Source organism: Cherax quadricarinatus, chromosome 31 (genome assembly GCF_038502225.1).
Source record: "Cherax quadricarinatus isolate ZL_2023a chromosome 31, ASM3850222v1, whole genome shotgun sequence".
NCBI lineage: Eukaryota > Metazoa > Arthropoda > Malacostraca > Decapoda > Parastacidae > Cherax > Cherax quadricarinatus.
The window spans coordinates 28,039,354-28,056,715 of NC_091322.1; the positions used below are offsets into that span (position 1 = coordinate 28,039,354).

General features: G+C 43.5%; 1 protein-coding gene across 1 annotated transcript in view; it reads right to left on the bottom strand.

The window, feature by feature from the left end:
* The window catches only part of LOC128698921 (receptor-type guanylate cyclase gcy-28), a 153,780-nt gene that overhangs the window by 116,630 nt on the left and 19,788 nt on the right, over positions 1-17,362 (bottom strand). Inside the window, exon 2 of the mRNA XM_070090405.1 lies at positions 9,877-10,018. Coding sequence (XP_069946506.1) covers positions 9,877-10,018 — 142 coding nt within the window. The remainder of the gene's footprint in view (positions 1-9,876; positions 10,019-17,362) is intronic.

Below are 17,362 nucleotides of genomic sequence, written 5' to 3' on the forward strand. Positions count from 1 at the left end.
GTACAAAAGAATATGTAAGCATAAGGAACGCCTGTGACGACGCTTTGAGGACGACTGGAAAGTGAACCACAGTGTAAATACCTTCACAAGAGACTATAACATTGATCACCTAAAACCATCAATAGTATCTTTTTAATCCTTATAATCTCCATTAAGAAAGAATAACTAGGCAATAGATAATTGCTTTGAGGAACAATAAGGAACAATACTGTGACTGGAACAATACTGTGACTGGAGCAATACTGCGACTGGAACAATACTGTGACTGGAGCAGTACTGAGACTGGAACAATACTGAGACTGGAACAATACTGTGACTGGATCAGTACTGAGACTGGAACAATACTGTGACTGGAACAGTACTGTGACTGGAACAATACTGTGACTGGAACAGTACTGAGACTGGAACAATACTGTGACTGGAACAATACTGAGACTGGAACAATACTGTGACTGGAACAGTACTGAGACTGGAACAATACTGCGACTCGAACAATACTGTGACTGGAACAATACTGTGACTGGAACAATACTGTGACTCGAACAATACTGTGAATGGAACAATACTGTGACTGGAACAATACTGTGACTGGAACAATACTGTGACTGGAACAATACTGCGTGTTACTTGTTAATAGAATATGTAGGACCTAACGTCGTCCTGAGTTCCTCTCTTCTAAGTGCAGGTTATACGTGGAGGATTCCTTTGAATTAGTAAAAAGAAGAGACACTCTGAATTAGGAAAGTTGAGTTTGTGTGGCCATTACGGTTGTAGAGTCTTTATTTTCAAATGTTTCTTTGTAAGAGACTATGAATATCTTGTGGGGATGAAGAACGTCACTTATGTGTTGGTGGTAGTGAACGTCACTTATGTGTTGGTGGTAGTGAACGTCACTTATGTGTTGGTGGTAGTGAATGTCATTTCTGTGTTGGTGGTAGTGAACGTTACTTCTGTGTTGGTGGTAGTGAACGTCACTTCTGTGTTGGTGGTAGTGAACGTTACTTCTGTGTTGGTGGTAGTGAACGTTACTTCTGTGTTGGTGGTAGTGAACGTTACTTCTGTGTTGGTGGTAGTGAACGTTACTTCTGTGTTGGTGGTAGTGAACGTTACTTCTGTGTTGGTGGTAGTGAACGTCACTTCTGTGTTGGTGGTAGTGAACGTCACTTCTGTGTTGGTGGTAGTGAACGTTACTTCTATATTGGTGGTAGTGAACGTTACTTCTCTGTTGGTGGTAGTGAACGTCACTTTTGTGTTGGTGGTAGTGAACGTTACTTCTATATTGGTGGTAGTGAACGTTACTTCTCTGTTGGTGGTAGTGAACGTCACTTTTGTGTTGGTGGTAGTGAACGTTACTTCTCTGTTGGTGGTAGTGAACGTTACTTCTATATTGGTGGTAGTGAACGTTACTTCTATATTGGTGGTAGTGAACGTTACTTCTCTGTTGGTGGTAGTGAACGTTACTTCTATATTGGTGGTAGTGAACGTTACTTCTATATTGGTGGTAGTGAACGTTACTTCTCTGTTGGTGGTAGTGAACGTCACTTCTGTGTTGGTGGTAGTGAACGTTACTTCTATATTGGTGGTAGTGAACGTTACTTCTCTGTTGGTGGTAGTGAACGTCACTTTTGTGTTGGTGGTAGTGAACGTTACTTCTATATTGGTGGTAGTGAACGTCACTTTTGTGTTGGTGGTAGTGAACGTTACTTCTCTGTTGGTGGTAGTGAACGTTACTTCTATATTGGTGGTAGTGAACGTTACTTCTATATTGGTGGTAGTGAACGTTACTTCTCTGTTGGTGGTAGTGAACGTCACTTCTGTGTTGGTGGTAGTGAACGTCACTTTTGTGTTGGTGGTAGTGAACGTTACTTCTATATTGGTGGTAGTGAACGTCACTTTTGTGTTGGTGGTAGTGAACGTTACTTCTCTGTTGGTGGTAGTGAACGTTACTTCTATATTGGTGGTAGTGAACGTTACTTCTATATTGGTGGTAGTGAACGTTACTTCTCTGTTGGTGGTAGTGAACGTCACTTCTGTGTTGGTGGTAGTGAACGTTACTTCTATATTGGTGGTAGTGAACGTTACTTCTCTGTTGGTGGTAGTGAACGTCACTTTTGTGTTGGTGGTAGTGAACGTTACTTCTATATTGGTGGTAGTGAACGTCACTTTTGTGTTGGTGGTAGTGAACGTTACTTCTCTGTTGGTGGTAGTGAACGTCACTTCTGTGTTGGTGGTAGTGAACGTTACTTCTGTGTTGGTGGTAGTGAACGTTACTTCTCTGTTGGTGGTAGTGAACGTCACTTTTGTGTTGGTGGTAGTGAACGTTACTTCTATATTGGTGGTAGTGAACGTTACTTCTCTGTTGGTGGTAGTGAACGTTACTTCTGTGTTGGTGGTAGTGAACGTTACTTCTGTGTTGGTGGTAGTGAACGTTACTTCTGTGTTGGTGGTAGTGAACGTTACTTCTCTGTTGGTGGTAGTGAACGTTACTTCTCTGTTGGTGGTAGTGAACGTCATTTCTGTGTTGGTGGTAGTGAACGTTACTTCTGTGTTGGTGGTAGTGAACGTTACTTCTCTGTTGGTGGTAGTGAACGTTACTTCTCTGTTGGTGGTAGTGAACGTTACTTCTCTGTTGGTGGTAGTGAACGTTACTTCTCTGTTGGTGGTAGTGAACGTTACTTCTCTGTTGGTGGTAGTGAACGTTACTTCTCTGTTGGTGGTAGTGAACGTCACTTCTGTGTTGGTGGTAGTGAACGTTACTTCTCTGTTGGTGGTAGTGAACGTTACTTCTCTGTTGGTGGTAGTGAACGTTACTTCTGTGTTGGTGGTAGTGAACGTTACTTCTCTGTTGGTGGTAGTGAACGTTACTTCTCTGTTGGTGGTAGTGAACGTTACTTCTCTGTTGGTGGTAGTGAACGTTACTTCTCTGTTGGTGGTAGTGAACGTTACTTCTCTGTTGGTGGTAGTGAACGTTACTTCTCTGTTGGTGGTAGTGAACGTCATTTCTGTGTTGGTGGTAGTGAACGTTACTTCTCTGTTGGTGGTAGTGAACGTTACTTCTCTGTTGGTGGTAGTGAACGTTACTTCTCTGTTGGTGGTAGTGAACGTTACTTCTCTGTTGGTGGTAGTGAACGTTACTTCTCTGTTGGTGGTAGTGAACGTCACTTCTGTGTTGGTGGTAGTGAACGTTACTTCTCTGTTGGTGGTAGTGAACGTTACTTCTCTGTTGGTGGTAGTGAACGTTACTTCTGTGTTGGTGGTAGTGAACGTTACTTCTCTGTTGGTGGTAGTGAACGTTACTTCTCTGTTGGTGGTAGTGAACGTTACTTCTGTGTTGGTGGTAGTGAACGTTACTTCTCTGTTGGTGGTAGTGAACGTTACTTCTGTGTTGGTGGTAGTGAACGTTACTTCTCTGTTGGTGGTAGTGAACGTTACTTCTCTGTTGGTGGTAGTGAACGTTACTTCTCTGTTGGTGGTAGTGAACGTTACTTCTCTGTTGGTGGTAGTGAACGTTACTTCTCTGTTGGTGGTAGTGAACGTTACTTCTCTGTTGGTGGTAGTGAACGTCACTTCTGTGTTGGTGGTAGTGAACGTTACTTCTCTGTTGGTGGTAGTGAACGTTACTTCTCTGTTGGTGGTAGTGAACGTTACTTCTGTGTTTGTGGTAGTGAACGTCACTTCTGTGTTGGTGGAAGGGAACGTTACTTCTGTGTTGGTGGTAGTGAACGTCACTTCTGTGTTGGTAGTAGTGAACGTCACTTCTATATTGGTGGTAGTGAACGTTACTTCTGTGTTGGTGGTAGTGAACGTTACTTCTGTGCTGGTGGTAGTGAACGTCACTTCTATATTGGTGGTAGTGAACGTCACTTCTGTGTTGGTGGTAGTGAACGTCACTTCTATATTGGTGGTAGTGAACGTTACTTCTGTGTTGGTGGTAATGAACGTCACTTCTGTGTTGGTGGTAGTGAACGTCAGTTCTATATTGGTTGTAGTGAACGTCTCTTCTATATTGGTGGTAGTGAACGTCACTTCAATATTGGTTGTAGTGAACGTCAGTTCTGTATTGGTTGTAGTGAACGTCACTTCTATATTGGTTGTATTGAACGTCACTTCTTTATTGGTGGTAGTGAACGTCACTTCTATATTGGTTGTAGTGAACGTTACTTCTGTGTTGGTGGTAGTGAACGTCACTTCTATATTGGTTGTATTGAACGTCACTTCTTTATTGGTTGTAGTGAACGTCACTTCTATATTGGTTGTAGTGAACGTCACTTCTTTATTGGTTGTAGTGAACGTCACTTCTATATTGGTTGTAGTGAACGTCACTTCTTTATTGGTTGTAGTGAACGTCACTTCTATATTGGTTGTAGTGAACGTCACTTCTTTATTGGTTGTAGTGAACGTCACTTCTGTGTTGGTGGTAGTGAACGTCACTTCTATATTGGTTGTAGTGAACGTCACTTCTATATTGGTGGTAGTGAACGTCACTTCTATATTGGTTGTAGTGAACGTCACTTCTATATTGGTTGTAGTGAACGTCACTTCTATATTGGTTGTAGTGAACGTCACTTATATATTGGTGGTAGTGAACGTCACTTCTATATTGGTTGTAGTGAACGTCACTTCTTTATTGGTTGTAGTGAACGTCACTTGTACATTGGTGACAGTGAACGTCACTTCTGTATTGGTGGTAGTGAACGTCACTTCTATATTGGTTTTAGTGAAAGTCACTTCTGTATTGGTTGTAGTGAACGTCACTTCTATATTGGTGGTAGTGAACGTCATTGGTTGTAGTGAACGTCACTTCTATATTGGTTGTAGTGAACGTCACTTCTATATTGGTTGTAGTGAACGTTACTTCTGCGTTGGTGGTAGTGAACGTTACTTCTATATTGGTTTTAGTGAAAGTCACTTCTGTATTGGTTGTAGTGAACGTCACTTCTATATTCGTGGTAGTGAACGTCACTTCTATATTGGTTGTAGTGAACGTCACTTCTATATTGGTTGTAGTGAACGTCACTTCTATATTGGTGGTAGTGAACGTCACTTCTATATTGGCAGTAGTGAACGTCACTTATATATACATATATATATATATATATATATATATATATATATATATATATATATATATATATATATATATATATATATATATATATATATATATATATATATATATATATATATATATATATGTATATATATATGTAAAAATCGAGAACAACCGACACATTTTGCAAAACAATCACCGGGCGGTAGTTGAATGTTAGGTTTGGGCCTTTCATGCTGCAATCAACACATCATCAGGCGCTTGCAATGCTGCAGAAATGGGTAGGAAATCCTGGCAGATTCGTTCTTGGCAAACATCGTAATCTGAAATTCCTGGTAAACATTTCTCGTTTAAATTCCTGGAGAACGTCATTAACCTTCCCTCCAGCGCCTCGTTTATTCAGAACTCATCTTTAAATTCTTTTCAGTGTTGCCGCCTACATGCGTGACCTTAACACACTAAAACACGTACATGAGTGACCTTAACACACTAAAACACGTACATGAGTGACCTTAACACACTAAAACACGTACATGAGTGACCTTAACACACTAAAACACGTACATGAGTGACCTTAACACACTAAAACACGTACATGCGTGACCTTAACACACTAAAACACGTACATGAGTGACCTTAACACACTAAAACACGTACATGAGTGACCTTAACACACTAAAACACGTACATGAGTGACCTTAACACACTAAAACACCTACATGCGTGACCTTAACACACTAAAACACGTACATGAGTGACCTTAACACACTAAAACACGTACATGAGTGACCTTAACACACTAAAACACCTACATGCGTGACCTTAACACACTAAAACACGTACATGAGTGACCTTAACACACTAAAACACCTACATGCGTGACCTTAACACACTAAAACACGTACATGAGTGGCCTTAACACACTAAAACACCTACATGCGTGACCTTAACACACTAAAACACGTACATGAGTGACCTTAACACACTAAAACACCTACATGCGTGACCTTAACACACTAAAACACGTACATGAGTGACCTTAACACACTAAAACACCTACATGCGTGACCTTAACACACTAAAACACGTACATGAGTGACCTTAACACACTAAAACACGTACATGAGTGACCTTAACACACTAAAACACGTACATGAGTGACCTTAACACACTAAAACACGTACATGAGTGACCTTAACACACTAAAACACGTACATGAGTGACCTTAACACACTAAAACACGTACATGAGTGACCTTAACACACTAAAACACGTATATGAGTGACATTAACACACTAAACCACGTACATGCGTGACCTTAACACACTAAACCACGTACATGAGTGACCTTAACACACTAAACCACGTACATGAGTGACCTTAACACACTAAACCACGTACATGAGTGACCTTAACACACTAAAACACGTACATGAGTGACCTTAACACACTAAAACACGTACATGAGTGACCTTAACACACTAAAACACGTACATGCGTGACCTTAACACACTAAAACACCTACATGAGTGACCTTAACACACTAAACCACGTACATGAGTGACCTTAACACACTAAACCACGTACATGAGTGACCTTAACACACTAAAACACGTACATGAGTGACCTTAACACACTAAAACACGTACATGCGTGACCTTAACACACTAAAACACGTACATGAGTGACCTTAACACACTAAAACACGTACATGAGTGACCTTAACACACTAAAACACCTACATGCGTGACCTTAACACACTAAAACACGTACATGCGTGACCTTAACACACTAAAACACGTACATGAGTGACCTTAACACACTAAAACACGTACATGCGTGTCCTTAACACACTAAAACACGTACATGAGTGACCTTAACACACTAAAACACGTACATGCGTGACCTTAACACACTAAAACACGTACATGAGTGACCTTAACACACTAAAACACGTACATGCGTGACCTTAACACACTAAAACACGTACATGAGTGACCTTAACACACTAAAACACGTACATGAGTGACCTTAACACACTAAAACACGTACATGAGTGACCTTAACACACTAAAACACCTACATGAGTGACCTTAACACACTAAAACACGTACATGCGTGACCTTAACACACTAAAACACGTACATGAGTGACCTTAACACACTAAAACACGTTCATGCGTGACCTTAACACACTAAAACACCTACATGCGTGACTTTAACACACTAAAACACCTACATGAGTGACCTTAACACACTAAAACACCTACATGCGTGACCTTAACACACTAAAACACCTACATGAGTGACCTTAACACACTAAAACACCTACTTGCGTGACCTTAACACACTAAAACACCTACATGAGTGACCTTAACACACTAAAACACCTTCGTGCGTGACCTTAACACACTAAAACACCTACATGCGTGACCTTAACACACTAAAACACCTTCATGCGTGACCTTAACACACTAAAACACCTTCATGCGTGACCTTAACACACTAAAACACCTACATGAGTGACCTTAACACACTAAAACACCTTCGTGCGTGACCTTAACACACTAAAACACCTTCATGCGTGACGTTAACACACTAAAACACCTACATGAGTGACCTTAACACACTAAAACACCTACATGAGTGACCTTAACACACTAAAACACCTTCATGCGTGACCTTAACACACTAAAACACCTTCATGCGTGACGTTAACACACTAAAACACCTACATGAGTGACCTTAACACACTGAAACACCTTCGTGCGTGACCTTAACACTGAAGGTGTTTATCTCTTTACCCTTGATAGAAGGAATTTTATCAAGGCTGAGGGACTGACCACCTTCTGTCACGGCTGAGGGACTGACCACCTTCTGTCACGGCTGAGGGACTGACCACCTTCTGTCACGGCTGAGGGACTGACCACATTTTGTCACGGCTGAGGGACTGACCACCTTCTGTCAAGGCTGAGGGACTGACCACATTCTGTCACGGCTGAGTGACTGACCACCTTCTGTCACGGCTGAGGGACTGACCACATTTTGTCACGGCTGAGGGACTGACCACCTTCTGTCAAGGCTGAGGGACTGACCACATTCTGTCACGGCTGAGGGACTGACCACCTTCTGTCAAGGCTGAGGGACTGACCACTTTCTGTCAAGGCTGTGGGACTGACCACCTTCTGTCATGGCTGAGGGACTGACCACCTTCTGTCAAGGCTCAGGGACTGACCACTTTCTGTCAAGGCTGTGGGACTGACCACCTTCTGTCAAGGCTGAGGGACTGACCACCTTCTGTCAAGGCTCAGGGACTGACCACTTTCTGTCAAGGCTGAGGGACTGACCACCTTCTGTCACGGCTGAGGGACTGACCACCTTCTGTCACGGCTGAGGGACTGACCACCTTCTGTCACGGCTGAGGGACTGACCACCTTCTGTCAAGGCTGAGGGACTGACCACCTTCTGTCAAGGCTGTGGGACTGACCACCTTCTGTCACGGCTGAGGGACTGACCACCTTCTGTCAAGGCTGAGGGACTGACCACTTTCTGTCAAGGCTGAGGGACTGACCACCTTCTGTCACGGCTGAGGGACTGACCACCTTCTGTCACGGCTGAGGGACTAACCACCTTCTGTCAAGGCTGAGGGACTGACCACCTTCTGTCAAGGCTGTGGGACTGACCACCTTCTGTCACGGCTGAGGGACTGACCACCTTCTGTCAAGGCTGAGGGACTGACCACCTTCTGTCAAGGCTGTGGGACTGACCATCTTCTGTCAAGGCTGAAGGACTGACCACCTTCTGTGAAGGCTGAGGGACTAACCACATTCTGTCAAGGCTGAGTGACTGACCACATTCTGTCAAGGCTGAAGGACTAACCACATTCTGTCAAGGCTGAGGGACTAACCACCTTCTGTCAAGGCTGAGGGACTGACCACATTCTGTCAAGGCTGAGGGACTGACCATCTTCTGTCAAGGCTGAGGGACTGACCACATTCTGTCAAGGCTGAGGGACTGATCACATTCTGTCAAGGCTGAGGGACTGACCATCTTCTGTCAAGGCTGAGGGACTGACCACTTTCTGTCAAGGCTCAGGGACTGACCACCTTCTGTCACGGCTGAGGGACTGACCACCTCTGTCAAGGCTAAGGGACTGACCACCTTCTGTCAAGGCTGAGGGGCTGACCACCTTCTGTCACGGCTGAGGGACTGACCACTTTCTGTCAAGGCTGAGGGACTGACCACCTTCCGTCAAGGCTGAGGGACTGACCACCTTCTGTCAAGGCTGAGTGACTGACCACCTTCTGTCAAGGCTGAGGGACTGACCTCCGTCTGTCAAGGCTGAGGGACTGACCACCTTCTGTCAAGGCTGAGGGACTGGCCACCTTCTGTCAAGGCTGAGGGACTGACCACCTTCCGTCAAGGCTGAGGGACTGACCACCTTCTGTCACGGCTGAGGGACTGACCACCTTCTGTCAAGGTTGAGGGACTGGCCACCTTCTGTCAAGGCTGAGGGACTGACCACCTTCTGTCACGGCTGAGGGACTGACCACCTTCTGTCAAGGCTGAGGGACTGACCACCTTCTGTCAAGGCTGAGGGACTGACCACCTTCTGTCAAGGCTGAGGGACTGACCACCTTCTGTCAAGGCTGAGGGACTGACCACCTTCTGTCAAGGCTGAGGGACTGACCACCTTCTGTCAAGGCTGAGGGACTGACCACCAATGCAGGTGGCAGAAATTCCCATACAGTAGGGGAGAGAAAAAAAATAATGCAAAATTGTAAAAAAAAAAAAAGAAGAACATCGTCTCCTAAAATAGTGACTTACGTGACTGGAGAAGTTCTTGTACTGATCACTGCTGGGAGCTCTGGCGGTCACTGTCAGCACCGCTTCGTAAGCTTTCTTAGCGATCTCGTTGCGCTCGTCACTGTCGCTAGCGTTGTGCCAAGGCTTGTAGTTTGCCGACGTTCTGAGTACAACAAACACATTGAGTGAGTTAGTTTGTTGGGTCCACCGCAAGCCACTCCCTAAGTAAAGTAGAGATTAAAGTCAAAATATGTCTGTATATATGCACTGAGAGATATGCAGCTCTCGGTGTATACACAATCTTGACAGCGTTCGTAGCTGGGTTGGTTGTTTATTTGGGGTTTAAAGCCTGACAACTACACGAGGGTCACTAATGCTGCAGATTACCTGTTCACCTCCAACGAAAAATACTTCAGTCTACCATGAAAAAACAAGAATCAACATAACTTCAGCGTGCCCTAACTCTTGCTCTAACTCTTGCTCTAACTCTTGCTCTAATTCTTGCTCTAACTCCTGCCCTAACTCTTGCCCTAACTCTTGCCCTAACTCATGCTCTAAGTCTTGCTCTAACTCTTGCCTAAGGCAAAATGTAGAACTCTCAACATGATTCTGAGAAGGGGAGAGAGAGAGAGGGAGAGAGAGAGAGAGAGCCAGTGTCTCTGTACACAGGTGTACAACAGGTGAAGAAAGTGATATTTACACCTGGAAAGGTTAGATCATGTGTTCTCTAGAATAAGGTCACAAACCTTCTCTGTCATCCTTGTAACCTACAGTTCCCTCGGGAACCTAACATAACACACCAGGACCACTCTGATATTTGTGACTGCTTCCCAAGGAGCCTATATAGGCCCATTTCTCAGCCGAAGGGGCTGAGAACGTTTCAAAATGCAACTGTTTTCCACACGTGGTTTCCTGTTTTCCACACGTGGTTTCCTGTTTTCCACACGTGGTTTCTTGTTTCCCACACGTGGTTTCCTGTTTTCCACACGTGGTTTCCTGTTTTCCACACGTGGTTTCCTGTTTTCCACACGTGGTTTCCTGTTTTCCACACGTGGTTTCCTGTTTTCCACACGTGGTTTCCTGTTTTCCACACGTGGTTTCCTGCTTTCCACACGTGGTTTCCTGTTTTCCACACGTGGTTTCCTGTTTTCCACACGTGGTTTCCTGTTTTCCACACGTGGTTTCCTGTTTTCCACACGTGAAGACGTGTGTAGGAAACAGAAGACAGGTAATTAAGGGTTCAATTTATGCTCCAACAAGTGATACGAAGTGTTTATGCTCAACAAGGTTAATGACGTCTCAGGGTGATTAATGAGAACCAATTAGCATTCCTGGGGGAAAATATATTATATGGACGGCATTTTAAAAGAAAAAAAATACCTCTTTAAGGACCACTTATTGAAGTTATTCACTTGGCTGGAGAAACTATAAAGGACTGGGACTCGAACCGTGTTTGGAATAGTTACGATGTTGGGTTGTATTACATGGCACGGTGGTTACAGTGTTGGGAGTGCTACTTTCAAGGACCTCAGTTCGAGGCACCGTAGTAGTAGTAGTAATGAGGAGTTGCTACTGTAGTGGTGGTAGATGTAAGAGCTGCAGTAGTAGTAGTAGTAGTAGTTGCAATGTAATTAGTAGTAGTAATAGTGGTAGTGGCAGCAGTAGGAAGAGTAGAAATAGCAGTAGTAACTTTTGCTGTTGTTATTGTTGGTGTTTTAGTAACAATAGTCGCCAATTATTTTTACTGTTATGCTATAACTACTACTACTACTACTACCACTACTACTACTACTACAACTGCTGTTACTACTACTATTACTACTACTACCAGTACTACTACTACCACCACTGCTCCTACTAGTACTTTTACTACTATTACTATTGCTACTACTACCAGTACTACTACTACCACCACTGCTGCTACTACTACTGTTACTACTACTACTACCAGTACTACTACTACCACTGCTACTACCATTACTACTATTACTACTACCACTACCACTGTTGCTGCTACTATTACTACTACTACTGATAATAATAACAACAATAATAATAATAGCAATAATAACAAAATAATAATAATAATAATAATAATAATAATAATAATAATAATAATAATAATAATAATAATAATAATAATAATAATAATAATAATAATAATAATAATAATAATAATAATAATAATCCGGTCCTGTGACTATATGAATAGTCAAAAATATATAATTGCAAGCAAGCCCCGAGAGACAAAGCTCAACCTGTCAGCAAGTAAGCAGATATCTTCACTTCAGGTGAAAAGAAACACAGAGAAGTGAACGAGTGATCTGACCAGACACAAAACTTACAGCTACACCTGCTTTACCATCATTGCTAAAATCCCATCAGAGAGGCAATTACCTTTGAGAGTAATTACTGTGTCTGTGTGTGTGTGTGTGTACTCACCTATTTGTACTCACCTATTTGTGGTTGCAGGGGTCGAGTCCTAGCTCCTGGCCCCGCCTCTTCACCGGTTGCTACTAGGCCCTCTCTCTCCCCGCTCCATGAGCTTTATCAAACCTCGTCTTAAAACTGTGTATGGTTCCTGCCTCCACTACGTCATTTTCTAGGCTATTCCACTGCCTTACAACTCTATGACTGAAGAAATACTTCCTACTATCACTCTGACTCATTTGTGTCTTCAACTTCCAATTGTGGCCTCTTGTGTCTGTGTCCCCTCCCTGGAACATCCTGTCCTTGTCCACCTTGTCTATTCCACGCAGTATTTTATATGTCGTTATCATGTCTCCCCTGACCCTCCTGTCCTCCAGTGTCGTCAGGCCGATTTCCCTTAATCTTTCTTCATAGGACATTCCCCTTAGCTCTGGAACTAACCTTGATGCAAACCTTTGTACTTTCTCTAGTTTCTTGACGTGCTTTATCAAGTGCGGGTTCCAAACAGGTGCTGCATACTCCAGTATGGGCCTGACATACACGGTGTACAGTGTCTTGAATGATTCCTTACTAAGGTATCGGAATGCTGTTCTCAGGTTTGCCAGGCGCCCATATGCTGCAGGAGTTATCCGATTGATGTGTGCTTCCGGAGACATGCTCGGTGTTATACTCACCCCAAGATCTTTCTCCTTGAGTGAGGTTTGCAGTCTTTGGCCACCTAGCCTATACTCTGTCTGTGGTCTTCTGTGCCCTTCCCCTATCTTCATGACTTTGCATTTGGCAGGATTAAATTCGAGAAGCCATTTGCTGGACCAGGTGTCCAGTCTGTCCAGGTCTCTTTGAAGTCCTGCCTGGTCCTCATCAGATTTAATTCTCCTCATTAACTTCACATCATCTGCAAACAGGGACACTTCTGAGTCTAACCCTTCCATCATGTCGTTCACATATACCAAAAATAGCACTGGTCCTAGGACCGACCCCTGTGGGACCCCGCTCGTCACAGGTGCCCACTGTGATACATCATTACGTACCATGACTCGTTGTTGCCTCCCTGTCAGGTATTCTCTGATCCATTGCAGTGCCCTTCCTGTTATATGCGCCTGATGCTCTAGCTTCTGCACTAATCTCTTGTGAGGAACTGTGTCAAAGGCCTTCTTGCAGTCCAAGAAGATGCAATCAACCCACCCCTCTCTCTCTTGTCTTACTTCTGTTATTTTATCATAAAACTCCAGAAGGTTTGTGACACAGGATTTGCCTTCCGTGAATCCGTGCTGGTTGGCATTTATACTCCTGTTCCGTTCCAGGTGCTCCACCACTCTCCTCCTGATAATCTTCTCCATAATTTTGCATACTATACACGTCAATGACACAGGTCTATAGTTTAGTGCCTCTTTTCTGTCTCCTTTTTTGAAAATGGGAACTTCATTTGCCGTCTTCCATACCTCAGGTAGTTGCCCAGTTTCCAGGGATGTGTTGAAGATTGTGGTAAGTGGCACGCACAACATATCTGCTCCCTCTCTAAGGACCCACGGGGAGATGTTGTCCGGTCCCATTGCCTTTGAGGTATCGATGTCCCTTAGCAGTTTCTTCACCTCCTCCTCATCTGTATGTATGTCGTCCAACACTTGTTGGTGTATTCCTTGCTGGTTTGTCCCCCCAGAGTCCTTCCTGTCTCTACTGTAAATACTTCCTTAAATCTCGTGTTGAGCTCCTCACATACCTCTTGATCGTTTCTTGTGAGTTCTCCACCTTATTTCCTCAGCCTTATCACCTGGTCCTTGACTGTTGTCTTCCTCCTAATGTGGCTATACAGCAGTTTCGGGTCAGATTTGACTTTCGATGCTATGTCGTTTTCATACTGTCGCTGGGCCTCCCTCCTTATCTGCGCATACTCGTTTCTGGCTCTTCTACTAATCTCCTTGTTTTCCTGGGTCCTATGCCTCCTGTACCTTTTCCATTCTCTGTTGCACTTAGTTTTTGCCTCCCTACACCTTCGGGTAAACCAAGGACTCGTTTTGGTCTTCCTATTATTTCTGTTTCCCTTGGGAACAAAACTTTCCTCTGCCTCCTTGCACTTTGTTGCCACATATTCCATCATCTAGTTTACTGATTTTCCTACCATTTCTCTGTCCCACTGAACCTCCTGCAGGAAGTTTCTCATACCTGTGTAGTCCCCCCCTTTTATAGTTTGGCCTGTCCCCTTCAGTTCCTGTTACCTTCTCCACTTGTAACTCTACTATATAGTCAAAACTCAGAACCACGTGATCGCTAGCTCCAAGGGGCCTCTCGTAAGTGATGTCCTCAATGTCTGAATTGCTCAGGGTGAACACAAGATCCAGTCTTGCTGGCTCATCCTCCCCTCTCTCTCTGGTTGTGTCCCTGACATGTTGATGCATGAGGTTTTCAAGTACCACATCCATCATCTTGGCTCTCCATGTTTCGGGACCCCCATGTGGCTCCAGGTTTTCCCAGTCGATCTCCCTGTGGTTGAAATCGCCCATTACCAGTAACTTTGCTCTGCTCGAGTGAGCTCTTCTTGCCACCTCAGCCAGTGTGTCCACCATCACCCTGTTGTTTTCTTCGTACTCCTCTCTTGGCCTCCAGCAGTTCTGTGGTGGGTTATACATCACTCCAATGACTACTTTATGTTCTCCGGACTGAATTGTACCTACAATGTAGTCTCTTTCTCCAATCATGTGTGTGTGTGTGTGTGTGTGTGTGCGTATGAAACATTTAACTTGAAGAAGTGTTACTAGAGGGAGAAGGAACGGAAGAGGAGAGACAGAACACATGAAGTAAAAAAATCTTTTATTAAAAAATAGCTTATATAAAAAGGTCGATTTATCCACAGTGAACATTCTGTTTAAATGGCAGAGAACCAGAAAAGAGAAATAGTTTCAATGATATAATTTTTTTTTTTTTGGTCTGATCTAATTTTACAAATATATTACAAGCCAGTTTGGTTGACTGTTTTTTTCAGCTGTTTTTTGACAATAATAAAGATTGTGACTCTGGTAATGCAACCGTAAGTGAACGAAAGTAAATGAGCGACAGGAAATTAACGAGAGTGAATGAACGAATGTAAATTAAAGAAATTAAATGAACGAAAGTAAATGAGAGCCAGAAAATAAACCTCAGTAAACGAAAACAGTAAATAAACGTCAGTGAAAGACAGCCAGTGAAAGACAGCCAGTGAAAGAAAGAAAGTCACTCATCATCAATAAAAGCTACGTTTAATGGTGTCGTAATGGTGTCACAGTCATGCCGTGAAGTGCACGGTCATGCCTCACCTCTCTGACACGATAAACATGACCTGGCTTAATTTGTGTGTACTCACCTCACAGCTCCTGTGTGTGTATGTATATATATATATGAGAGAGAGAGAGAGAATTTTATCACGGAACAAATAGAAAGGCTTTACTCTGAGGCACAAAAATAAAAGCAACGTCTGCTGCCAAGTTTCAGTAATTTCTTGCCTTGTGCTGCAGCTCTGTCGTAATTGATAGTCTCAGTAGCCTGTCTCTCTCTCTCTCTCTCTCTCTCTCTCTCTCTCTCTCTCTCTCTCTCTCTCTCTCTCTCTCTCTCTCTCTCTCTCTCTCCTCTGATCTTTTCTTTATTTCAAACTATCTTTTCTATCTCTTGCTCTTCCTCCTCTGGTCTGGATGTCAGGGTGTTTCGTCAGCAACACAGAGACCCGACAAGTCATCAACACAACAGTATAAGACTGTGTAAGGATCTCGAGTCACCTGGGAGTTCAAGATCTTGCCCTTAAGACGGAAATGTAACTCTCACACTGCTCTCACGAACGTTTTAACTATCACACTGCTCTCACGAACGTTTTAACTCTCACACTGCTCTCACGAACGTTTTAACTATCACACTGCTCTCACGAACGTTTTAACTATCACACTGCTCTCACGAACGTTTTAACTCTCACACTGCTCTCACGAACGTTTTAACTATCACACTGCTCTCACGAACGTTTTAACTCTCACACTGCTCTCACGAACGTTTTCCAGAGAGGTCAGCGGGCTGTGTCTCTTACGAAGAATCGAGAGGAGGATCAGAAACATACAAATACGGTTTAACGCTATTGTAATTCCGATAACTTGTGTTTTAGAGGTGTGTGTATGTGTGTGTGTGTGTGTGTGTGTGTGTGTGTGTGTGTGTGTGTGTGTGTGTGTGTGTGTGTGTGTGTGTGTGTGTGTGTGTGTGTAATCACAAAAACACGCATAGGACTGGAAACTGTACCTTGGATGAGTACACACGTACACACATAAAAAACACACACAAACACATATGCCAGGGATTATTTCCTATATTAGGCGACCAAAATACAAAGTTTATTAAGACATTCTCGACTTTGGCTTCAGTAAGTAAACAAATGAATGGTGGGGAAAAACAACACCGATGTTTAAGGATATTCGTCACTTGGTGTTTAGGAGATATACACGTACTGGCTCTCTCACTCCCGTGTGTCAGTGGGACTTGTAAATGGTTAAAGTAGGACCGAGACGTCGTCGTAAGCTCCTCTCTCCTCTGTGCGTGTTATTTGTGTATTGTTCCAGTCACGGTATGGTGCCTTTTTGGTCTTTTTTAGTGAGGATATGAATTAAAAAAAGGCTGCAAGCAGCGAACACATAAACAGCGTGTTGATGTTCACGTCAGCTCACTGATAATTGGTGTAGGACACTGCTTAAGATGGCAGTCAAAACGACAGTGTGCTGACAAAATTTATTTGGCCGTGGCCAGAGCTACTTTCAAAACAGCCCTTAACAGGTTCAGTGCCTTAATTATACGACGTTTCACACAAACGCAGTGGCCGAGAGGGGTAAAACGTCGTAAAATAAGCGTTGTCACTGCTGTCTATGAAATGGCCACTTTTCCACTTGCTTCACTGTTTACAAGTGGCAAGTGTAGCTGGTTCATTTACTGGGACGTCATGCTGGGATGGAGAGTATTAGCAGGAACCGTACCTTGATGTCGGCTGCGTTCGGCCTTTGTGTGCTGTCAGAATCTTTCAACAGACTGAAACCACCAGAGAGAGAGAGAGAGAGAGAGAGAGAGAGAGAGAGAG